The sequence below is a fragment of the Cervus canadensis genome, chromosome 13 (genome assembly GCF_019320065.1).
Source record: "Cervus canadensis isolate Bull #8, Minnesota chromosome 13, ASM1932006v1, whole genome shotgun sequence".
Classification (NCBI taxonomy): Eukaryota; Metazoa; Chordata; class Mammalia; order Artiodactyla; family Cervidae; genus Cervus; species Cervus canadensis.
This window is the reverse complement of record NC_057398.1, coordinates 36,445,043-36,468,021: the sequence shown is the minus strand read 5'-3', so window position 1 is coordinate 36,468,021 and position 22,979 is coordinate 36,445,043. Positions and strand designations below refer to the sequence as shown.

General features: G+C 44.5%; 2 protein-coding genes across 2 annotated transcripts; one reads left to right on the top strand and one right to left on the bottom strand.

Annotated features, from left to right (window-relative positions):
* The first annotated feature begins 1,898 nt into the window (after nucleotides 1-1,898).
* On the top strand, nucleotides 1,899-12,334 carry DFFA (DNA fragmentation factor subunit alpha). The gene is made up of 6 exons (XM_043484808.1): nucleotides 1,899-2,111; nucleotides 3,922-4,080; nucleotides 6,041-6,183; nucleotides 9,794-9,983; nucleotides 10,194-10,339; nucleotides 11,235-12,334. Exons 1-6 carry the CDS (start codon nucleotides 1,976-1,978, stop codon nucleotides 11,445-11,447), a joined length of 987 nt encoding a protein of 328 aa, XP_043340743.1. The 5' UTR covers nucleotides 1,899-1,975; the 3' UTR covers nucleotides 11,448-12,334.
* A 6,602-nt stretch (nucleotides 12,335-18,936) lies between these two features.
* On the bottom strand, nucleotides 18,937-20,968 carry LOC122451833 (cortistatin-like). The gene is made up of 2 exons (XM_043484810.1): nucleotides 20,335-20,968; nucleotides 18,937-19,223 (listed from the first exon to the last, which is right to left on the bottom strand). Exons 1-2 carry the CDS (start codon nucleotides 20,476-20,478, stop codon nucleotides 19,005-19,007), a joined length of 363 nt encoding a protein of 120 aa, XP_043340745.1. The 5' UTR covers nucleotides 20,479-20,968; the 3' UTR covers nucleotides 18,937-19,004.
* Nucleotides 20,969-22,979: the final 2,011 nt, after the last annotated feature.

The following is a 22,979-nucleotide window of genomic DNA, read 5'->3' as shown; positions in this document are numbered from 1 at the left end:
CCTTTACAGCAAAACCGAAGTCTATCCTTTTTGCATCCTTATATGTGTATTATATTTACTGGGTTAAATCTCTGCCCATGGGCACATGTGCTCCTGCTAAGTCGCTTCAGTCTTGTCCGACTCTGTGCGACTCCATAGACCGTAACCCATGTAGGGACACGCTAAGTAGTTAATTAATGAATGTGTAGAGACTTGGAAATTAATTAATCAACTGATCATTTGGTTCAGTACCATTTGTTGAGTTCTTACTATTGGCTATTTGGTAGGTGCGAGAAATAAGATACAAGACTCAGCTTCTGCTCTCAAGTCCAGGCCAAATACACACACACACACACACACACACACATATACTCACATAATTAAAACATCTTGGAAATAGGAGTCTGATAACCGTCTGCAGGTCTATTAGAAGAACTCAGAAGGCGAGTGCTTTTGGGAGAGGCAAGGCTTCTACAAACCGTTATTACTTTATAGTGGTTGAGTTGTTAGATTTTTAAGCCAACTGTGACATTACACGAAAGAGCTGTATGCATTAGAAATATCAGTCAGTTCATATCAGTTGTGTTTTATCAGTGATGGTGTATTCAAAAGCATTGCCTGAGTTAACAATTCTTCCTACCAAACAATGTTTTAAATGTATTTTTCTTATGAGATAATATCTGATTTCCTTTAATAAAATATGAAAGGGATTGACCCTGAATTAATACAGGCTGATAATTATTCCTTCAGTTCAGTTCAGTTCAGTCGCTCAGTCATGTCCAATTCTTTGCAACCCCATGGACTGCAGCAGGCCAGGAATAACAGGAATAGCAAATTATTCCTTGTTTATGTAAAATGCCCCCCTTTTAAGCCAGGAAACTTTTTAATATTTTTTTTATTACTTTATTCTTAAGTGTTGGTTTTTCAGGGGCGAAAAACACAGACTTTTCCCTAAGTAACAGTATTAGAACAAGAACAAATATGTTGTCAAGCAGCATCTGGACAATCTCAACAGTGATGAGATTTCCCCTTCTCTCTCTGATTTGAGATCATAATGTTTAACCTAATATTTAAGCATTTCATTCCGAGGTCCCAACCCAATTTACAGAGCTGAAGCAGAGAACCGAATGCGTGGAAATGTGGGAGTATTTCATGCTTCTCTGTTTTGTCTTCAGCAAGATTGAAAACTACACTCATCAATTTTTAAAACTGCTTTCTTTCAGATCAGCGTGAAGTTTGGGACATTTTATAGATCTTTTCAGGTTGGAAAGGAAAAACAAACAGTACAAAGTAAAATGACACTGCTTTAAGTTTTAATATCATGCATCTATATATGCAAAAGAGGCTTCCCAGACGGCTTAGTTCAGTTCATTCGCTCAGTCGTGTCCTACTCTTTGCGACCCCAGGTGACTCAGTGGTAAACAATCCGTCTGCAATGCAGGAGATCCCAGTTCGATCTCTGGGTGGGGGGAAGATCCCCTGGGAAAGGAAATGGCAACCCACTCCAGTATTCTTGCCTGGGAAATCCCATGGACAGAGGAGCCTGGCGGGTTACAGTCCAGGGGTTCCCAAAGAGTGGGACACGACTTAGCAACTAAACAACATACATGGAGGAAAGAGTTCAAGGAAATAATTCAAGGAAATATACACGCCTGTCCTTCATACTGCAAAATTAACCCCTACTGACCTCATTTTGAACGGGCAAATGCAAATCCTTAATATTAGGTAGGAAAACAAACAAAAAACACCTCCTGGACTGAATTGAGCGACCTAAGTTGGCTTTGAACCCACAGACTACAGCTCCCAGCATGCCCCGTGAGCCTCAGGTGATTAGGAGCAACTAGAACTACATCTCCCGGCGTGCCTTGGTCCCACGCGTGATTTGCTACGGAGAGAACTACATTTCCCGGCATGCCGTGGGGGTGGAGTTGGGGAGGACTCCCGCTCCCCAGCCTCCCTGACTTCTCCCTGTCGGTCTGGTCCCTCCCTGAAGAGGATGGAGGTGGCCAGCGGCGTTGCAGCTCCGGAACCCGGCGAGATCCGGGCTCTAAAGCAGTGTCTGCTGCGCCGCAACAAAAGCCGGGAACAGCACGGCGTAGCGGCCTCTTGCCTCGAGGAGCTGAGGGATAAGGGTAGGCACGGGACCGGGGCGAGGGCTTGGGGGGCTGGAGCCCGGGCTGAAGGGAGCCAAGGGCAGGGTGAGGATGTCCGGCGGGGCTAACCGAGATCAAGAAAGGCGACTTGGGGCTTCTTGTAACTCAGGTGGAGGAGCCTTGGGACAGGTATGACTCACGTGGGTATAGCGACCTACCAGTTTCACAGCGTTTGTGCCAAGCGCTTTAACTTAATTTACTTTATGTGAGATTCATATGGTGGAAAGGCAGACGGGAAGCAATATGCAAATGAATTAAAACAGACTCTACTTCGGTGTCTTGCCTCCGGTGACTCAGATTGTGAATCCAACCCAGCCTGTTGTATTCCTGCCACTCGGGCTCCCTAAGGTGGTACTGGGGCCCCCAGGTGAGCCTACGGCGAGGTGGGGGCGGGTTTCCACCGCCAGCTCTAGCAGGTACCTGTGCGGTAAAGAGGGAGCCGCTACCCACCGGCCCAGAGGTGCAGACAAGGAACAGCTGCTGTGAGTGACCTAGCTTTCTAAAGTTCTGAGCCTCATACAGTTACTAGTTGCCTGACCTTGCAGGCAACCACCTGTTGATCCCCAGTTTTCTCATCGGCAAAGTGGCTATATTTCCAGCCCTGCTTCACTGAATTGTTGGGACTCTCCAGGGAGATGATGTATTCAAATGACTTACAAGTCATTAGCCTGTAACAATTAATTGTTTACCGAAAGAAGTCCTTTAGGTTAAACGTGTGAGTCATCCCTAGGCAGGTAGTGAAGATGTATGTCTGCCTGTTCAGAGCTTCCTCCCAGAGTCACTCAGCCCAGCCGGTATCCAATAGAAGTCTTTCAGAGACACAGAATCAGCCAAAGCACTCTAAACGCTTCAGTGACATAGCTTCTGCCATATAAGTGTTTACATATTTTTTCTTGACGTGAGGGTTCTTAAGTTTTAGTGCCCCTTTAGTGCAGTGGCTGGATGCACTTGGCACAGAGGCCCATATAAGTGCTTGTGTTTCTGGAGCTTGGCCTATGCAGGGTTTGCTGGGTGCAAGAGGATATTGCCCGATGATATTTGTAGCCTCTCGGCTACTTCTCTGCATGCTCTAGTCCCATTAGCATTTTAGGCATTGCCATCATTAGGCAAGTACAGACCTGCCCTGGACAAAACCTCTTGCCCATCGATCACACAGATGAAAAGTTCCTGTTACAAACTTCTGTCTTCTGCCTCCTTTATACTTTCCTATAGATTAGTAAGACTGTGAAGAAGATACTGCAAGAACATATTTTTTCCTTTCTTTTTTAAAATTTTCTTTTTCTCTGGACACATGGGAGAATTTGAGTCATTTAGACCACTGAGAAAATGAACGAAAGATGCTTATTCTCAAAGAATCAAATCAGACTTTTGTTGGTTGTTCATCCAAGGAAAGAATCGAGTGCCTCCTAATGAGGGTGTTGAGTAGCTGGAAGAAAAATGTTTTCAAGACCCAGACTGTGTGGGTATAAATGCCAGTTACTTACTGTGTGACCTTGAGCAAGTTACTTAACCTCTCTGAGTGTTGGGTTTGACATCTGTAAATGGGAGTAACAATAGTACCTACCTTACAGGATTGTTATGAGATTAAGTACTGTATATGAAAAGCACTTCGTATAGTACCAGGCACATGGTAAATGTTGTATTAGTATTAGTATTAGTGGTCATCATTATAGCTATTATTAGCTACCAGGGATTTTTCTAGGCTCTGGGGGCATACATACTAAGTACAAAGACAAATATAATTTCCCTATGGATATTTGTCAATTACCAAATATTTCATTCCTCTCAGCTTGTGACATTCTGGCCATTGATAAGTCCCTGGCACCAGTAACCCTAGTCCTGGCAGAAGATGGCACCATAGTGGATGATGATGATTACTTCCTGTGTCTTCCTGCCAATACTAAGTTTGTGGTATTGGCTGGGAATGAGAAGTGGACACACAATTCAGGTAAGAAATGCTGGCTGTACATACAGTATACCCTCCATCGTGATTTACTTTACTACACGCGGCACCTGGTTGCTCTTTGGTTGGCTGTTTCAGCATTTATGCAGCAAGCGTTACTGAGCACCTTCTGTATGCCAGAGTGACGCTGAGTCGGGGGATGAAGATGAATGAGATGGGGTCAGGTCTCAAGTAACTCACGGACCCACAGCAACTAAAACACAGCAGGGCAGAGAGATCTGGGCCACAGGTGGGGTCAGACTGCCTGATCTGAATCCCAGCTCTGCCATTTATTAGTCATGTGACCCAGAGCAAATTATCTAACTTCTCAGCCCCTTATTGAGATAGTAATTTCAGTACCTGTCTCCTCGGGTTGTTGTAAAGATGCGAGAACATAGCACGTATCAAGCCAGGGCTTCTCAGCAATGCTATTGACATGTTGGGCCAGGAAATTCTTTGCTGTGGGGGTGCTGTCCTTTGCATTGTAGGATTGCTGGCCTTTACCCACTGGGTACCAGTAGCATCTCCTCACCTTAATCGTGACAACCCAAAATGCCTCTAGATATTGTCACATGTCTACAGGGGTGTGGTGAGCAGAATCACTCCCAGGAAAGAGCCACTGATAGAAAGCATTTAGATCTTATCTGGCATGCTGCTGCTGCTGCTAAGTCACTTCAGTCATGTCCAACTCTGTGCGACCCCAGAGATGGCAGCCCACCAGGCTCCTCTGTCCCTGGGATTCTCCAGGCAAGAATACTGGAGGGGGTTGCCATTTCCTTCTCCAATGCATGAAAGTGAAAAGTGAAAGTGAAGCCGCTCAGTCATGCCGACTCTCAGTGACCCCATGGACTGCAGCCTACCAGGCTCCTCCGTCCATGGGATTTTCCGGGCAAGAGTACTGGAGTGGGGTGCCATTGCCTTCTCCGCTTATCTGGCATACAGTCAGATAAATCAATATTACCTGTCACTACCATTACCGTCATCCTCACCAGCAATACAAAGGGAACTAATATGAATGAACAAGGATCAAAGAGCTAAAGAAGTGTCTTGAGGAGAGTCCCCAGGCCACCAAAGTGTGGAAATCACCCTTCAGCAATGACTCTTCCAACCACCTTTTTACTCGGGCTCTAGGGACAGCAAATAGTGGCTGCAGCTCCTCCAATCAAGAATGGGACCCAAACTTTCCTGGTGATCCAGTGGCTAAGACCCCAGGCTTCTAATGCAGGGGGCCTGGGTTCAATCCCTGGTCAGCAAACTAGATCCCCAATGCTGCAACTAAGACCCTGTGCTGCCAAATAATTTAATTTAAAAAAAAAGAATGAGACTCATCCCGACATTTAGGGAGTTTGGGATGAACATGTCCACACTGCTGTATTTAAAATGGATAGCCAACAAGGACCTACTGTACAGCACAGGGAACTCTGCTCAATGTTACATGGCAGCCTGGATTGGCAGTTGAGGGAGGACAAATACATGTACGGCTGAGTCCTTTTGCTGTCCACCTGAAACTGTCACAGCATTGTTAATCGGCTATACTCCAATACAAAATAAAAAGTTTAAAAAGAGAGAGAGAGAGACCCATCCCCAAGCACAGAGAAATGCTGATGAGGAGGAATGTTTTTGGATATGGAAATAGACAAAAAACTAACCTAAAGGGAAGCATGGTGGCATCCTGGGTATGCATGACCATACACTGGATTTAAGTGGCTTCTTTCCATAAAAGAATACAGAGCAGTTTCACACAGAAATAAATGGAAGATGGAACAAGTGGGAAAGTTAAGGCCCTAGATGGGGATTGGTTTTCCCATGAATCCCTGAGAAAAGGTGCTTCCTTCAGCATCGAAATTATTCTAAATGATCAGTCGGAAGGACGTGCTGACATCCTGGAGGTCTGAGTTGGGGGAGGAAGTAAAAAGAGCACTACAGGTTAATTTGACTCTTAACTGGCATTTTCTCCCTGTATCAGATGGAGGTACAGCTTGGATTACCCAAGAGTCCTTCGACAGAGATGAAACAGACAGCGGGGTGGGGATGAAGTGGAAAAACGTGGCCAGGCAGCTGAAGGAAGATCTATCCAGCATCATCCTGCTGTCCGAGGAGGAGCTCCAGGTGAGCCTCCCCTGCAGCCACACTCACCTGGCCTCTGCTGCCTTCTGCGTCCTAGTTTCCATGGATCTTGCCACCATAATTTCATTATTCCTTCATTTTTAAGTAGTTCTCAGATGACAGCCAAGATTCTTCATTTTTCTAATTTTCTTGCTTGGAGTAGAAATTTTTTACTCCTCACTCTGCATCAGAATCACTAGTGGAGCTTTTTTTAAAAAATACAGATGCCACAGCCCCACATAGACTATTTAGGCCCAAGGGTGGAACAGGAGGTACTGCTAAAGAAGGTGAGTTAAATCTCAGCTCCATCACAAAGACTGTAGCCAGTCACTTACCCTCTCTGCTTACATTTCCTCTCCAGTAAAACTGGGGTAAAAATAGTATGTGATAATTCAGAAAAATTTATTGAACCCCTTCCCTGTGTGTGGCATAGTTCTTTGCACAGGGTTACAGAGCTTCCCAGGTGGCGGCAGTGGAAAACAACCCGCCTACCAAAAAAAAAAAAAGAAGAACCCGCCTACCAATGTAGGAGACCTGGGTTCAATCCCTGGGTCGGGAAGACTCCCTGGAAGAGGGCATGGCAAGCCACTCCAGTATTCTTGCCTGGAGAATCCGCATGGACAGAGGAGCCTGGTGGGCTCCAGTCCATGGGATCTCAAAGAGTCAGGCAAGACTGAAACAACTTACCACCCACAGTGGTGAACAAGCCAGACACAGTACCTGCTCTGATGAAACTCAAATTCTGGAGGAAGGAGGCAGACAAAACAAGCAGTGTGCCCAGAGGGTGGGTGCTACTCTAGATTGGGAGATCAAGAAAGTCTCCTTGAAGGAGGTGACCTTTTGGTTATTTTTTAATCTTGTATATTTATTTTGAATAAATAATACTAATACATTCACATGGTTCAAAATCCAAGAGGCATAGCCGAAAATAAAACAATCCAAATGTCCATCAGCTGATGAATAAATAAAATGTTGTCTATCCAAATAATGAAATATTTTATTCAGCCATAGGAAGGAATGAAGTATTAATACATTAGGCTTCCCTGGTGCCTCAGACAGTAAAGAATCTGCCTGCAATTCAGGAGACTCATATTTGATCCGTGGGTCAGGAAGATCCCCTGGAGGAGGGAATAGCAACCCACTCCAGTATTCTTGCCTAGAGAATCCCATGGACAGAGGAGCCTGGTGGGCTACCATCCATGGGGTTGCAAAGAGTTGGACAGGACTTAGCACCTAACAGTGACAATAGCGTGGAGAAACTGAAAAGATTGGGCTAAGTGAAAGAAGCCAGACATGAAAGGCCACAGATTTCATGATAGCATTTTTATGAAATGGCCAAACTGTCCAAGTCCTTAGAGATAGAAGGTAGATTAGTGGTTGCTTGGGGGTTGGGTTTCTGGAGACTGTGAGGAGGAATGGAGAGTAACTACTGATGGGTACAGTTTTTTCTGGGCTGGTGACTGTGTTCTAAGACGGTGGTTGTGACTGCACAAAAAAGCCCACTCATTTTACTAAACTCCACTCATTTATATGCTTCAATCAGTGAATTGTGTGGTGTGTGAATTATATCTCAATAAAGCTGTTTGGAAAAAACTGATATACAGAAAAAGTCTGACTTCTGTCCCCAGCGACCCAGCTTTCCTTCCTAGAGACAACCAATCTGTCAGTTTACAATTTCAGAGATAGTTTATATATGCTATCGCTCAGTTATGACCAACTCTTTGCAACCCCAGGCTCCTCTGTCCATGGAATTCATCAGGCAAGAATACTAGAGTGGGTTGCCATTTCCTACCCCAGGGGATCTCCCCAACCCAGAGATTGAAGCCAAGTTTCCTACATTGGCAGGTGGATTCTTTACCACTGAGCCACCTGGGAAGCCCATTTTATATACAATTACATAAATATGTTCTCCTCTTCCACTTTCATCACATAAATGGAAGCATAGGTATTCTATTTCAAAGAAAAGTTTGGCAAGTTTTCCAGATCACTTTGCAAAAGATAGTTTGTTCTTTTTTCATAGCTGCATAGTATTCCATTTCATGCCTATATTTTTCTATTTATTTATTTTGCTGTGCCAGGTCTTAGTTGTGATATGCAGGATCTTTAGTCAAGGCATGTGAACTCTTGGTTACAACATTTGGGACCTAGTTCCCTGACCAGGGATTGAACCCAAGCCCCCTGCATTGGGAAAGCAGACTCTTAGCCACTGGACCATCTGGGAAGTCCCACCATAACTTAATGAGTCTCCCCAGTGGGGGACATGCAGGTTGTTATCAGTCTCGCTACTCAGTCTGTACTGCAAAAACACAGACCCGTGTCATTTTGCACATGTGCTTGTCCATAGAATAAATTCATAGACATTTAGTTGAGAAACATTGGCAGGTCCCAAGAGGGGACACAGAAATAAACTGAAGAACTAGAGGTACCTGCCATGGAAAAGTTAGGGCCAGGCAGAGGAAAGGCAGGAATTTTTTCTTCTTTGTTTTTTTCTACTTTAAGAAACAGAAAGGGGTCATGAGATCCCTTCCCATCCCAACAGACTAGCAAATTATGATACCCTTAGGATAAAGGACATAACAGTCCTCACCAGAACAGGGATGCTGGAATAGAAGTGAACCCAGCCCTGACAGCTAGACTCTGCACAGGGAAGCTTAGGACAGGAGCTTGCAGAGGCTGGCCACGTGGCAGGTGGGAGAAAAACGGCAGGTAAAGGAACCATGGGGAGTGAGGACGGAAGGGAGAGAAGGGACGAGCACAGGATCCTAAGGATTAGCCTGACACTGATCCTTGCAAAGTCATTAACTGCTCTTGCCTCATTTTCCTCATCTATGAAATGGTGGTAATACTAGTACTTCCCTCATAAAGTTTGTGCCTCTTGAATGTTGGACCTTATGAATGTGTATTAATATTACTTGTTCAAAAATGGATGCACTCTGAAAGTTAAGGGTTAAGGGTAACTTATCAAGTGGCCTCCTCAAAGAAGCCTTTCACAAACTCCAGCAGCCCTCCTTGTCACTTTCTGCCCTAAGCGTTTTACGTCTGTTTTCTCAGTGGTGCATAGTGAGTGCAGCAGGTGGGATTTTAGTGTCCCAACTAGGGATCGAATCCAAACCTCCTGCAGTAGAAGTGCAGAGTCTTAACCTCTAGACCACCAGGGACATCCTGTTTTGTTTTTAATAAGGTACTAAAGGCAACATTTTCCTAATTCTTTCACCAGAGGGAAACCGAAAAAAATTACATGCCTCTCTCCTGACTCTTGGGCTTCCCGGGTTGCACTTCCCAGGTGGTAAAGAACTTGCCTGCCAGTGCAGGAGACTTAAGAGATGCAAGTTCAGTCCCTCAGTCAGGAAGATCCCCTGCAAGAGGATTCTTGCCTGGAGAATCCCATGAACAGAGGAGCCTGGCTGACTACAGTCCACTAGGTCTCGAAGAGTCAGACACAGCTGAAGAGGCTTAGCACAGCACAGCACATCACTCCTGACTCTCAGGCAGCCATACTGGGTAATTTTGGGAACTAGATGAAATGAGTCTTTGAAATTGATGCATTTGAGAGACATAACATCATGTTCAGAAAGTACTTTCAGATGTCTTAAAGCCAGTATTTGTTTGTCAGATGCTCATTGATGTCCCATGTTCGGAGCTGGCTCAGGAACTCGGCCAAAGTCATGTGGCAGTCCAGGGGCTCCAGAACACCCTCCAGCAAGTTCTTGACCAGAGAGAGGAAGCCCGTCAGTCCAGGCAGCTTCTGGAACTTTACCTCCGGGCTTTGGAGAAGGAAGGTGGCATCTTGTCAAAGCAACAAGGTAGGTGTTGTGCTGAGATCTCAGTAGGAGCCTTTCCTTGAGAGAGAGCCAGGTGCTTCCCATGTGCTCAAGAAGAGTGATGCCACAGCTGTGGGTATTCTAAGATGGCAGGCTGCCATCTGCCCGCCTGATTGCTCTGACTGGTTGTTGGGTTGGCTATGTGTATGCGTGGCATGCTGATGGACCCTCTATCTCACATCTGCTTTGCAGAGTCCAGAGCTGACCTCGGAGACGAGAGGGATGCTGTTGACACAGGCATTAGAGAGAACTCCAAAATTACGCCTGCAAGCCAGATCCTCTTGGCGCTGAAGGAGAAACCTGCCCCAGAGCTGAGTTTGTCTAGTCAGGATCTGGAGGTGGGCGAGCACCAGGGACCCTGACCTTTGCAGGGAGACACTTGTATCAGGGTTTTTTCAACTCTGCAGACCCTGAATCATAGCTGCCAATTTGCCTGTTATTACATTCTAAGCTTCCCTTGTAGCTCAGTTGGTAAAGAATCCGCCTACAATGCAGGAGACCCAGGTTTGATTCCTGGGTTGGGAAGATCCCCTGGAGAAGGAAATGGCAACCCACTCCAATATCCTTGCCTGGAGAATCCCATGGACTGTAGCCTGTCAGGCTTCCCTGTCCATGGGGTCGCAAGAGTTGGACACGACTTAGCAACTAAACCACCACATGCAAAGCGTTTGCAAATGTCTCACATAATCTAAATCTTAAACAAAATGGGTGCACTTCCTCAGATCATCCAGCCTTATTCTCTGGTCCAGAATAGGTAATGAAATGTCTGACCCCGACAGGGGGGAGTTACAGGACTTAGGCTTCTGAGATGCATCTGCCAGTGGTTGAAAAAGATCCGCAGGCCCAGAGGTACATGAAATATTCATGGGAAGGACCTGTGCAACGGGGTTGTCTTGTCCTGACTCTCAGACCAGGGAACCCTTCAGAGTGGGTGCTTGTCCTTGTCCCTGTCCCCAGCACTACCTCAGTATAGCTAGACGGGAAAGAGGCTGTATTGAATTGAACTTGGCTAAATTTCCTGTGAGTGGAGGACTTTATGCTCCAAGTAAACTACTCTAGAGGTCCTTTCCTGTTGTTGTACGGTAAGCAGAGGCCTGTGACAGCTTAATAGGAAGGAAGCCTGGCATCTCAGCATAAAGCTAGAGACCGATACTGCTGATTCTCACCTCCCCTAAAGAAAATCGCGAGAGCAGCAGAGGGTCTGGTTCACAGTGGTTCTTCTTCTCACTGCAGTTGGTTGCCAGGGAGGACCCTAAAGCACTGGCTATTGCTTTGAACTGGGACATAAAGAAGACAGAAGCCGTTCAACAGGCCTGTGATCAGGAACTTAGCCTACGCCTCCAGCAGGTGCAGAGCTTGCGTTCTCTGAGGAGCATTTCAGCAAGGACGAGTTCGCTGCCTGGAGACATGGAGAACCCCAAACGAACCAGACGAGACCCCATGTAGCTGGCAGCCAGCAACATGCCAAAGAAAACCTTGGGTTTTGTGTCAGTGTCAGTAAATACCTTTAGCCTAATCATTATAGCTACTTACATACTCCTCTGCCCCCTGCCTTTCAGAATGTTCTCCTGGAACAGACTGGAAGATGGGCTTTGGGTCTTCTTCAGAAAAGCCATTCCAGCTTCCTTCACACATTGAACCATAAGGCTGCACCAGCTCCTCTAATTGCAAGTTCATCTGTTCTCTGTGTAATAGTAGTTGTGAAGGGCATGGAAAAGAAGCTGTCATGATTCAGACCAACTATCCTTTTTTTTCTCTTTTCCTTCTACATCAGACAAATGGTATATCTCTTTCATGATGTAATCTATGCAACCATGATGGTAATGGACCTACTATTCTTTTCCTTTTTTTTGATGTGGACCATTTTGAAAGTCTTTATTGAATTTGTTCCAACACTGCTTCTGTTTTCTGTTTTGGTGTTTTGGCCCCGGAGCATGTTGGATCTTAGCTCCCTGACCAGTGATCAAACCCGAACCCCTGGCATTAGAAGGCAAATTCTTAACCACTGGACCTTCATGCAAGCCCAGACGCACAATTCTTATTCTAAAGATGGAACTGCAGAATTTTAAACACAAATAATGATAGAGAAGGTGACGCATCAGTGTTGATTATGGCCATAAACTTGTTTCTCAAGTTAATGAATTTTTTTTGTTTGTTTAAAGGCACATATTAAATTTGCAGACCATAGGGACATACAGAGAGTCTAATTCACCGTTTCTAATATCTAATTCAGTATTGTGAAATTATATCCATTACCACTGTGAAACTTTTCAGTTTTCTAATATGTTTTATCAGCAGGGGGTATAAAAAGGTCATTAAATCGATCTCTGTGAGATACGACTCCAGGTCTCTCTGGGTGCAGAACAGAGACTTCTGGTTTATATTCCTCTTGTTTCTGTACTAACTTGTTCTTTAAGTTTTGTAATCTACAATGCAATTTCTCTTGTGGGGAAAAAGATAATTAGTTATTGACTTATTTGACTTACTTTTTAAGCATACTTAGAGGAAAATGGAATAGTATTAAGAATATGTTGGCTAATTATTAAATAAACAAATGTAACAATAAGTCCTAAGGTGAGGCAGAGATGCAAAAAACAAACAGAACAAAAAGAGCTATTTGCTTCTCCTATGACCTTCCTCAAGGAAGGCTCAGGTCTACTCAGCGTACTGCTACTAATGCCTTATGCCATTGGTTCTCACTTGCCCCAATATTTTCTTTTTTAATAGCATATTTTATAATGCCTTCTTAATTATCCTTAAATGAAAGCCAGAGCTGATAACCTACCTACATGTATACCTTCATCAACACAATACCCCCAAATGGAAACAAAGGAAAATAATTTTTAATAAGATGGTCTGTATCCATCTCAGTTTGCCCTTTTCCATAGATGACCATCAAAAGGCACAAGGAAGCTCTCAGGTGCTTATCCTTACAATTGAATTACCCCTGAGTTTGTCAGAAGCAGCCATGCATGGTACATAGTGATTGTTGACTCAAATTCCACAAGCAGCATTCATAATGGGAGTTCCCAAAATAGTGACGTTCTGGGCAGTATAACACATCTGTCCTTGATTTACAAGGTGGCTGCGTTCTTGACAAAGCCAGGAGATGTTAAAACTGGAAAAAATACTTTGTATATAAAACAGAATTAGGTTTGGGGCTGATTTGGAATGGGTTTTCATTCCTGTGAACAGCCAGCATGACATAAAAGTCATGTGGTGGGGGTGGGAGGAAAGACACGTGGGATCTGGGATGATAATTCACTATGTTGAACTGTTCTGTGCTTTGCAGGAAAACTAGCAGCCTACCTCCCACCCCACCCATTCAGTGTCAGTAGCAGCCTCCAGGTACTGAGACAGTTGACAAGAGCCCCCAGGTTCTCAAAATGCCCCTGGAGGGGCAGTAATGCCAGTTGAGGATTTTTATGACAGTTTGCAGTCAGCTCTGTGCCAGCACCTACTATATTGGAGCCTCAAAACTGAGTGAGCTAAAGAGGGTGTGGTGTGCCATCTCATTTTGCACATGAGCAAAGTCATGCTCAAGAAGGATCAGTGACTTGCCTCATGTCACAAGGCTAATTGGAGGGCCAGGGTTCAAAGGCAGGTCTTTTGGCTTAATTTTGGTTTGGGGTTTTGGTTTTTTTGGCCATACCACCCAGCTTGTGGGATCTTAGTTCCCCAGCCAGGGATTGAACCTGGGCCCTTGGCAGTGAAATCAGAGTCCTAACTACTGGATCACCAGGAATTCCTAGGTCTTCTGGTCGCAATCCTGGTGTTCTTTCCACTTACTTGTATTTTCTCTTAAGTCTACATGCTCTTCTACTCTACATCCAGATCACTAGTTTTGTTAATTTGTAGTTCAGTCACTCAGTCATGTCTGACTCTTTGTGACCCCATGGACTGCAGCACACCAGGCTTCCCTGTCCTTCCCTATTATTTTGTTTTGTTAATACCAAAATAATAAGTTGAATTCAGCTCCAAATGGAAAAGACCTAATATGTTTGCAACATGATTGCTAAAAGATTTCTAAATGTAGTCCTTGTGCTGGTAGTGTAAAAGAAGTAAATTAGCCTTGTGAACGCTATAGTTAGCACAGTAGCAAAGGAAGCCTGGGTTCCAGAAATAATAGAACAGCATCTCTATTTAACAGCTGCATCAGCGATTATCTCTATTCACCAATTTTATTAGCATCTCCATCTTTGCCCTACTGAATGAAAAATGTTTTCTTCAGTTATTTCCACCAAATACACAGTAGAGCTTTAGTTGATGGGCCGGGTGTTGGTATTGGTCTTGTGTATTAGAAACAAACCTGCTGAGCATCTCAGCTGCATAGGAGAATAGAAAAAGTACTTTGGCCTTTGGAACGAGACAAACCCACATGGAGTCTAACCTTATGGGACGGTGGTTTCCAAAAATGAAAGGTTAGCCTAAGGCCCCAAGGTGGAAGGGCTTAAATTAAATGAAGGAAGTTGGAGGATATCACTGACTCAATGGACATGAGTTTGAGCTAGCTCTGGGAGATGGTGAAGGACAGGGAAACCTGGCGAGCTGCAGTCCATGGGGTCACAAAGAGTCAGACAAGGCTGAGCAACTGAACAAGTATGAGGAAGAGCACAGTACCAGCACAGCAATATAGAGGGAATGGTTCCCTTTCATCGCCCCAGGGCCAGAGAGAGGTGGGTGGGAACAGAGACCTTAGTCTGCAAACCCTAGACCAAATGTAGAGTCAAAAGTTATTTTGCCCCAGGTACCGCTTACCTCCCCTACACCACTGTGCCTCCAGGCCTTCTAGAATAGAATGTAGCAGCAGAGCAATAGTCTAAAAATAGGAGAGAGAGAGAGGGAGCAGGGCACAGCCGATGTTAGGAGGAAAGACTGTCAAAGAAAGCAACTGGGACTAATGAACTCTACATTAGCCATATTCCATTCTTTCGATTCAAGTCAAATGTCGGTCCCCATTAGGCAATTGGCTTTGACAGGAGCCATGCTAATTACCACTTACCAACCTTTAATTTCTGGGTAAAAGCAAAAGGAAAAAAAACTAATGGATTTTTCATTTTCCAGAAAGAAAGGAATAAAATAATAGTAGTCTGTTAAAAAATACATTAATTACAAGAATTATTAATGTGCCTTTGCTCACCAGATTTTTTAATTTCCTAATTAACTTTTATTATCTTTTTTTTTTTTTGCCTTCAGCATTTCTTTTCCTATTTTGTTGTATTTTGCCTTAAGTTATTTTGACTGTGTCTTATATTACTTGAGGTTTTTAAGGACCTTGGAAATTATCTACTCCAAATATCCACTGCCTGAATCTGCTACACAGCTGACAGGGTGAGGTCCTCTGCACTGTCAGGAAGCCCCCAGTAAAAGGAACAGATCCCCTCCTCCTCAGGAAATGCACTGAATTTTCAGATCACACATCCTTAACGTTGGCTGTTTGGTCAAACTAAGTCAGACAACACTTCCACAATTATCAATACAAGGAAGTAACCAACAGGTTACTGCAGAACTATGAGATTTTCTTCAGTATTCTCTAACACCATGTTACAGGAACTATCACCATGAAAATTCTAGCTTTTCTCCAGCTTACAGTTATTTTTAAAATAGTTTATTTATTTATTTATCTGGTTGTGCTAGGTCTTAGTTGCGGCACACAGGATCTTTTAGCCGTGGCATGCGAACTCTTAGCTGCAGCATGTGGGATCTAGTTCCCTGACCAGGGATCGAACCCAGGCCCCCTGCACTGGGAGCATGGAGTCTTAGCCAGTTGACCACCAGGGAAGTCCCAACTTACAATTATTTTAATAAGAACAGAATGTGTATCTTTTATCACTTAACTATTTAATTATAGACAAAAAGGATAAATTAGTGTTTTTATTAAAGTTATGAGAAGCTAGAAAAGGGATTACCCAGTGTCTTTGCCTCGTTCTTTCTAGTCTAGGAATAGGAACTTTCTTCTTCTTAACAGCTGAGTGACATATCCTCTTCTGATTTCTTTAAGATCAAATCCCTGTCTCCTGAAGAAGCTGCCGTTATTAAGATGTGGGTAATCCCTTCAGCAGGCACTGTCAGGTCAAGGATATGTATCCCCCATGAGCTCACAGGCTAAGTTTCCACTGAAATGGTTTGCTGTCAGCCCTAACATTCGAATACTATGAAAGGACTTCTATTGAACGCTTATGTCACATCAGTTCTTCCTTAGCAGTTAAGGATCTACTCTGGTGACAAATACTGGAAACAAACGTGAGAGAATGAGTTAGCAGCCATCCAGGCCTCGATGTCCTAGATCTGCACATCCGTCTATACTGAACTACATACACACAGATGAATGAAAGTAGCTCAGGCGTGTCCAACTCTTTACAACAGCATGGACTATACAGTCCATGGAATTCTCCAGGCCAGAATACTGGAGTGGGTAGCCTTTCCCTTCTCCAGGGGATCTTCCCAACCCAGGGATCGAACCCAGGGCTCCCGTATGGCAGGCAGATTCTTTACCAACTGAGCCACAAGGGAAGCCCAAGGATACTGAAGTGGGTAGGCTATCCCTTCTCCAGTGGCTCTTTCCAACCCAGGAATTGAACCAGGTAGGATTAAAGTCTACCAAATACCTGATGGTAGGAAATTACCCTAGTTTACTAATGATGAGCCTGTTAATCTAGTCTAACATGCAGTTGATGCCAGTTTACATTTTTCTAAGGCCCCTGAACTAAGGTGGGCTTAAACTTGATGGATTTCCTGGAGGTGCCATTAAGGTAGCCTCATTTCCTTCAGATATTACTTAGTTAAAAGTTACAATCTCTGGACTTTCCCAGTGCTCCTCCTGCCAGTAGAGGGGACACAGGTTCGACCCCTGGTCTGGGAAGATCCCACATGCCATGGGGCAACTCAGCCCATGCACCACAGCTCCTGAGCCCACCCACCCTAGAGCCCAGGCACCAGTGCTCTCTTGTTGGTGACAGCACTGCAGTGAGAAGCCTGACACCAAATGAAGAGTAGCTCTCACTCGCCACAACTAGAGAAAGCTCACACACAGCAACAAGGACCCAGTGCAGCCAAAGATAACATTTATTTTTTTAAAAAGTTAAAATCCCTAATCCTAAGGAATGTGTACGTATGGCCCTAAGCAAAGCTGAAAGACAATGAGCATGCTTTTCTTCTAGAAGAATGTTAAATCCTGAAGGTCAGCTGGCCTTTTAGGCAGGCATCTTCCACCAGTGCGCTGACCCACTTACAGGTCCCTGAAAGCCGCTGTGTTTGAAAATGAGGATGCTATTAAGACTCTTCCATCACATTATACTTCACTCAGCTAGTAATTACGAATATGAGCTTAGCTCTGTGGAAGACAGAAAGGAACAGTCAGCAGTCATACTTTGTGAGTCTGTTCCCCTGGTGTCCAGAGAAGAAAACATCCTCGCAATGCCTTCCAGCCAGCCTTTGCCAGTTTTCCTGATACTAATCCTGACCATCAGAAACTTTCCTTAACTCCTGGTAGGAATCTCTAAGCTTTAAAGTTTAGCATCTGAAAAAACCACATGCTGGAAGTTTTCTTTAGCATCTAGGATTTAAGAGCCGTAAACAAGGTGTGTAATCAAGGAAGGATTCCGGGGCTAATGGGGAGTATTAAAATTTGATTAGGGTTTGAACCTGAGCATGTGTTTACTCCTACCTCCATCTGAGCAGACCCAGATCCTGGTCCAGGTGAGGCTCGACAGTGGCTTTGTGTTCTCTTTCATAGAAAGAGAAACGAGAAAGGAATCTCCCCCTCCTTCCACCATCATCCACTTACTTCTGTGGGAAATTATTGAGGAATGGGAAAATGAAACATTTATATACATAATAAATTTCAATACATGTGCCTCTGTCTCAGACCAAGTCCAGACCCTGCGACTCTGTAGGTCCCAGAGTTTGTTTGTTTTTCTGTTTTCTTTGACCTTGAGGCCCGGCTTGCAGAATCTTGCTTCCCCGACCAAGGATTGAACCCAGACCCTCAGCAGCGAAAGGGCAGAGTCCTAACCATCGGACCACCAGGGAATTTCCTGGAGGTCCTTGTATTAGAAGTTAAGGCAGTCAAACTACAGGCTGGGAAGTAGCACCACTCACTCTATTTGGTTTGAAATAAACCTGAAGCTCTCATCCATAAGAATTGCAACAGCAATATTAACTTACTGATTACCATTAGTATGGGTATTTTACAACAGCAGGTTCAAATGGAATTTTTATAAGCATGTCATCATGATGTTGTCTGTTTAATTATAGCATGATATTTGTTTTCAAATTAATTTTGGCCAAAATATGAGGGATAATCATTTTGCTCTTTGAGAACAGTGTTTAAAAATTGCTTTTAATATGAGGGAAATACATTAGACAGTTTATATCAAAGTAAACTGAAATGTTATTCTGGACACTTAACTATGTAGCTTTTACCTATTATAAATCAAAGCAAGGAAGATGAGGACAGAACAACTTCTAAGCACAATGAATGTGGAAGGAAAGCCCCATGATTGCATTGACAATAACGGCAAAAGCCACAAAAATCTTTATCAAAAATTCTCTTCTTTGATCAGACCTGTGGTTGCCAAGGGGATGGGGGAGGGAGGGGGATGGACTGGGAGTTCAGAGTTAGTAGATGCAAACCATTAGGAACTATATCCAGTTTCCTGGGATAAGTCATGATGGAAAAGAATATTTTTAAAATGTATATACATATATATATGTAGGTATGTATACATGAGTCACTTTGCTATACAGCAGAGATTGGCACAACATTGTAAGTCAACTCTACTTCAGTAAAAAATAAATAAAAATAAAATACTCTCTTTGGGTTCCAAATTACTGAAGACATCTAGTAGTAGGTGTTTTTAAAGTTTATATAAAACCTACTTTTCAAATTACATGAGAAAGAGAAGACAACTGCACAAAGAAGAAATATCACAGCTGCTCGTTAATACATTTTATTCAGATCCATTGTTACACTCCTTTGCACGAGTAGTTATGGGTGGAGTTTTACTTGCAGGAGGAGAAGGTCTTCCAAAAGAAATTCTTGCAGGGTGTCTTATCTTGGCGTGTGGACTGATGGAGGGGTGCGCCTTCCTGCCGTTTGGATACCTCCCTGGCTTCCCCTCCTACGAAGGGCACTGCCCTGGCCTGGGAGGCCCACTCGTACCACCACGCAAGGAAAGTCAACAGGCTGTTTGTCTTTATTTCTGCCACTTCCTGCACGTGCTTTTAAAAAGAAGCAGAGGACAAAGGAAAGACAAATCAATCATCGGATTCAGCCAGCATTAAGATATAATAATTCAAAAAAAAAAAAAAAGATATAATAATTCCTTCCTTTAAAAAAAAAAATGATGCTCCAGAACGACAAACCATATTTCCATTTAAAGGATAAGAAAGTTAAGGGACATGACTGAAACGACTTAGCATGCATACAAAGTTAAGAGAACACCTCAAGAGAATTGCTCTAATTAGAGAAAAGAAAAACTTGAATATATTCAATCAAGAAAAAAAAATGTTTGTTTTGCCCCTAATCTTTTTAATTATAAGAGGTTGGGAGATGTCTCCTTTTCCCTGACAAGTGACTGGCAGGTAAGAAGCCCCCCAAGTTAGATGAGGCTCCTTTCGCTTGGTTTCCCATCTCTCCATCTCTGGTCTTACTCCTGGCTGTCCACAAATTGCTTTTAAAGACAGATCAGATTGAGACATTATCTTCTGGCCTTTCAGACTCCTTAGAAAGCTTTAAGGAGTAATCTGATGATGAATGGCTTGTCTGGAACTCAGCTGCTAATTTCAGGGAAAAATCCATTTTTAATGGTCAACTTTATGTACTCTTTCTTGGAAGTTTTTCAAAATGAAAAAAAGAGAAGTAAATCACCTCATTAAGTTACAACTTCTCACAATGGAAAATGTAATGATGTCAATTAATCTAAGCCAGTGAGAACCTGGGCTGTGTGTATAAATTAAGATTCTACAAGTAAGTGTGCCTAACGCCGCAGTGGCGGCAGCAGTAGACCAATTGCACTGCAGTAGGCCAGTGTGATAGCTTTGTGTTTCAAAGACTGGCAGATGGAGATCACTAGCTTGAAGACGCTCCCCTTAGTGTCAGCATTCTCTAACAAGTTTCCTAATGACTGAAGATGATGCTGAGTCAATGGTCTCTGTGGACATCACAGCACCGGGCAGCTGGGGGGCACACGGCAAAGTCCAGCCCTGCACTCTGTGCTGTACACACACTCAGCCACAAGAGAAGAGGGGGGGATCCACGGGGTGGCGAGATGTGCCAAGGGAAGGGACAGGTCACAAGAGGGTGAGCACACAGCCGAGTCAGACTACTCACCCCGCTCTCGTGGCCGGCGAGGCCGCCCTCTGGGAAGAGGGCAGTGGCGGCCCCCGAGGGCAGCAGCAGCAGCGGCAGCAGCAAGCAGAGGGCCAGCATCTTGCAGGCTGGCTGGTACTTGTCTCCAGCTCTGGGGCTGCTCATCCTGCTTGGCAGCCCCTGAAACGTGCTTTGTGGACTTGAGTCTCTTCTCTGCAGACTGAGGGGGCTATTTTCGGCTCAACCGGCAGCTGTTTTTTGTATATGTGCCTACCTAAAGCCGGTACCCCCTCCCCTCACATGCAAGCGCTGACGCAGGAGCATGAGCAATCAGTGCTCACAAAAGTGCTTCAGGACTGGATTTAACCCCTTCATTGAAGCCTCGGCGCTCTTCCTGTGTCAAGAGTGGATTTGCTCCTACTTGGGGACGCATGTGCGCTTGCCTAGAAGTTCCACCTCCTCGCAATTATGCCAAAGCAATCAGGAAGTCATGAGAACAAAACCAAGTGATTTAACATAATACAAAATTAGCCCTGAATAAGAAGTTTATGGTGATGAAAACAGTCAATCCTAAAGGAAATCAACCTGAATATTCACTGGAAGGACTGAAGCTGAAGCTCCAATACTTTGGCCACCTGATGGGAAGAGCCAACTCACTGGAAAAGACCCTGATGCTGGGAAAGTTTGAGGGCAGGAGAAGGGGGTGACAGGATGAGACGGTTGGATGGCATCACTGACTCAATGGACATGAATTTGAGTAAACTCTGGGAGATAGTGGAAGACGGGGAAGCCTGATGTGCTGCAGTCCATGGGGTCGCACAGAATCAGACATGACTGAGCAACTGAACAACAAGGAACACCACCTGCTTCCCAAGTGGTGCTAGTGGTGAAGAATCTGCCTGCTAAAGCAAGAAACTCAGGTTCGATCCCTGGGTCAGGAAGATCCCCTGGAGAAGTGAATGGCAACCCACTCCAGTCTTCTTACCTGGAGAATTCCATTGACAGAGAAGCCTGGCGGGCTACAGTCCATGAAGTCGCAAGAGAGTCAAACACGACTGAGCGACTAACACTTTCAACCACAAAGGAACTTAAAATCTGCAATTTTGCCCACATGAAAGAATGACTGAATCAGATTGGGCAGAAGCAACAAGGAGATGGTGAGGACTCTGGGAGTCGCTCAGAGCATCCACTGGTCTCACCAGACCAGCTCGGGTCACCAAGTGCTGGTTCCCCACACCACCTCCCCGCCAGCAGGCCACGGTCCTCTGGCCCAGGCTTTCCCAAACTGTGATCACCTTTTGTTGGCATTCAATTGCTAAATCGTGTCCAAGTCTTTGCCACCCCATGGACTGCAGCACTCCAGGCTTCCCTGTCCTTTACTATCTACTGGAGTTTGCTCAAATTCACGTCCATTGAGTCGGTGATGCCATCCAACCATCTCATCCTCTGTTGCCCTCTTCTCCTGCCCTCAATCCTTCCCAGCATTTGGGGTCTTTTCCAATGAGTCAGCTCTTTGCATCAATCACCTTATTAAGGTGGAAATGCAGATAGATTCTTCTTTTCTTGGCCATACCTCAAGGAATGTGGAAATTCCCCGACCCAGGCCCGCTCCCCCCAATCCGCCCCCTGCCACCCCGCCTCACCCCGCCCTGCCTGCAGTGGAAGCGTGGAATCTTAGCCACTAGACCCCCAGGGAAGCCCAATGAATGCCCTACACTTGACCAGCTCCCAGGGTCTCCTCTCCTTCTGACGACAGCCCCACTACTGAGAACCCACATCAAGCTGTCTCTGCCACCCCTGGTTCCTCCTTGCGGGTCCCAGGTTCAGAATCACACAGACAAATGTACAGACCCTCTCCACCTGAGACAGCTAGGAAAATCAGAAACATCCACCACGAACCTACTAAGATGATGTTAGAAGCCAGGTTCTAAAGGGAAGTAAAGAGACCAAAGAACTGATGGCACGTTCCAGAAGTGAACGCTGATACTTTCAGTTTTCCAAAGTGCTGGTTCACACCCCTCCACAAGGGAAATCTCAACTTTAAATTTCATTGCACTGCACATTTGTTAAGATGCTAGGTAAGATCGGCACAGCCAAATGACCCACTGTGGGCCATAAAGTGCATCTTGCTTTAGTCCTTTTTTGGTACCCCAAATTTTTTTTTTGCCTAATTCCCACAAATGATATTTTAAAATGTTTAGATATTCTTAGGGCTTCCCTGATAGCTCAGTTGGTAAAGAATCTGCCTGCAATGCAGGAGACCCCAGTTAAATTCCTGGGTTGGGAAGGTGCCCTGGAGAAGGGAAAGGCTACCCACTTCAGTATTCTTGCCTGGAGAATTCCAAGGACTGTATGGAGTCCATGGGGTCGCAAAGAGTCGGACAGGACTGAGTGCCTTTCACTTCCACTTCACTTTCATGTCTTTTAAACTTGAAACCAGTTCAACATTTTAAAAATTTAATGGGAAATAATGGAGGCAGAACCAGTTTGTCATCTACTGTCTTGACTGAGCCATGAAACATGAAGGAGGTGCATATAGTCCTTTCCCACTTTTCTCCTCTGAGTGTATTTTTATATATTTTGTATATATACTGTATATTCCATGAGGTCACAAAAAGTCAGATATGACTGAGTGACTTTCACTTCAGATATTCTTACAGATGAGA

Excerpts from the sequence above, each read along its gene's own strand:
- LOC122451833 (XM_043484810.1), bottom strand. The coding sequence starts at position 20,478 with ATGAGCAGCCCCAGAGCTGGAGACAAGTACCAGCCAGCCTGCAAGATG. Across the intron at positions 19,224-20,334 it reads TCGCCGGCCACGAGAGCGGG|CACGTGCAGGAAGTGGCAGA; the intron begins GTGAGTAGTCTG and ends TCTTTTTAAAAG.
- DFFA (XM_043484808.1), top strand. The coding sequence starts at position 1,976 with ATGGAGGTGGCCAGCGGCGTTGCAGCTCCGGAACCCGGCGAGATCCGG. Across the intron at positions 9,984-10,193 it reads CATCTTGTCAAAGCAACAAG|AGTCCAGAGCTGACCTCGGA; the intron begins GTAGGTGTTGTG and ends TCTGCTTTGCAG. Across the intron at positions 10,340-11,234 it reads TGTCTAGTCAGGATCTGGAG|TTGGTTGCCAGGGAGGACCC; the intron begins GTGGGCGAGCAC and ends TTCTCACTGCAG.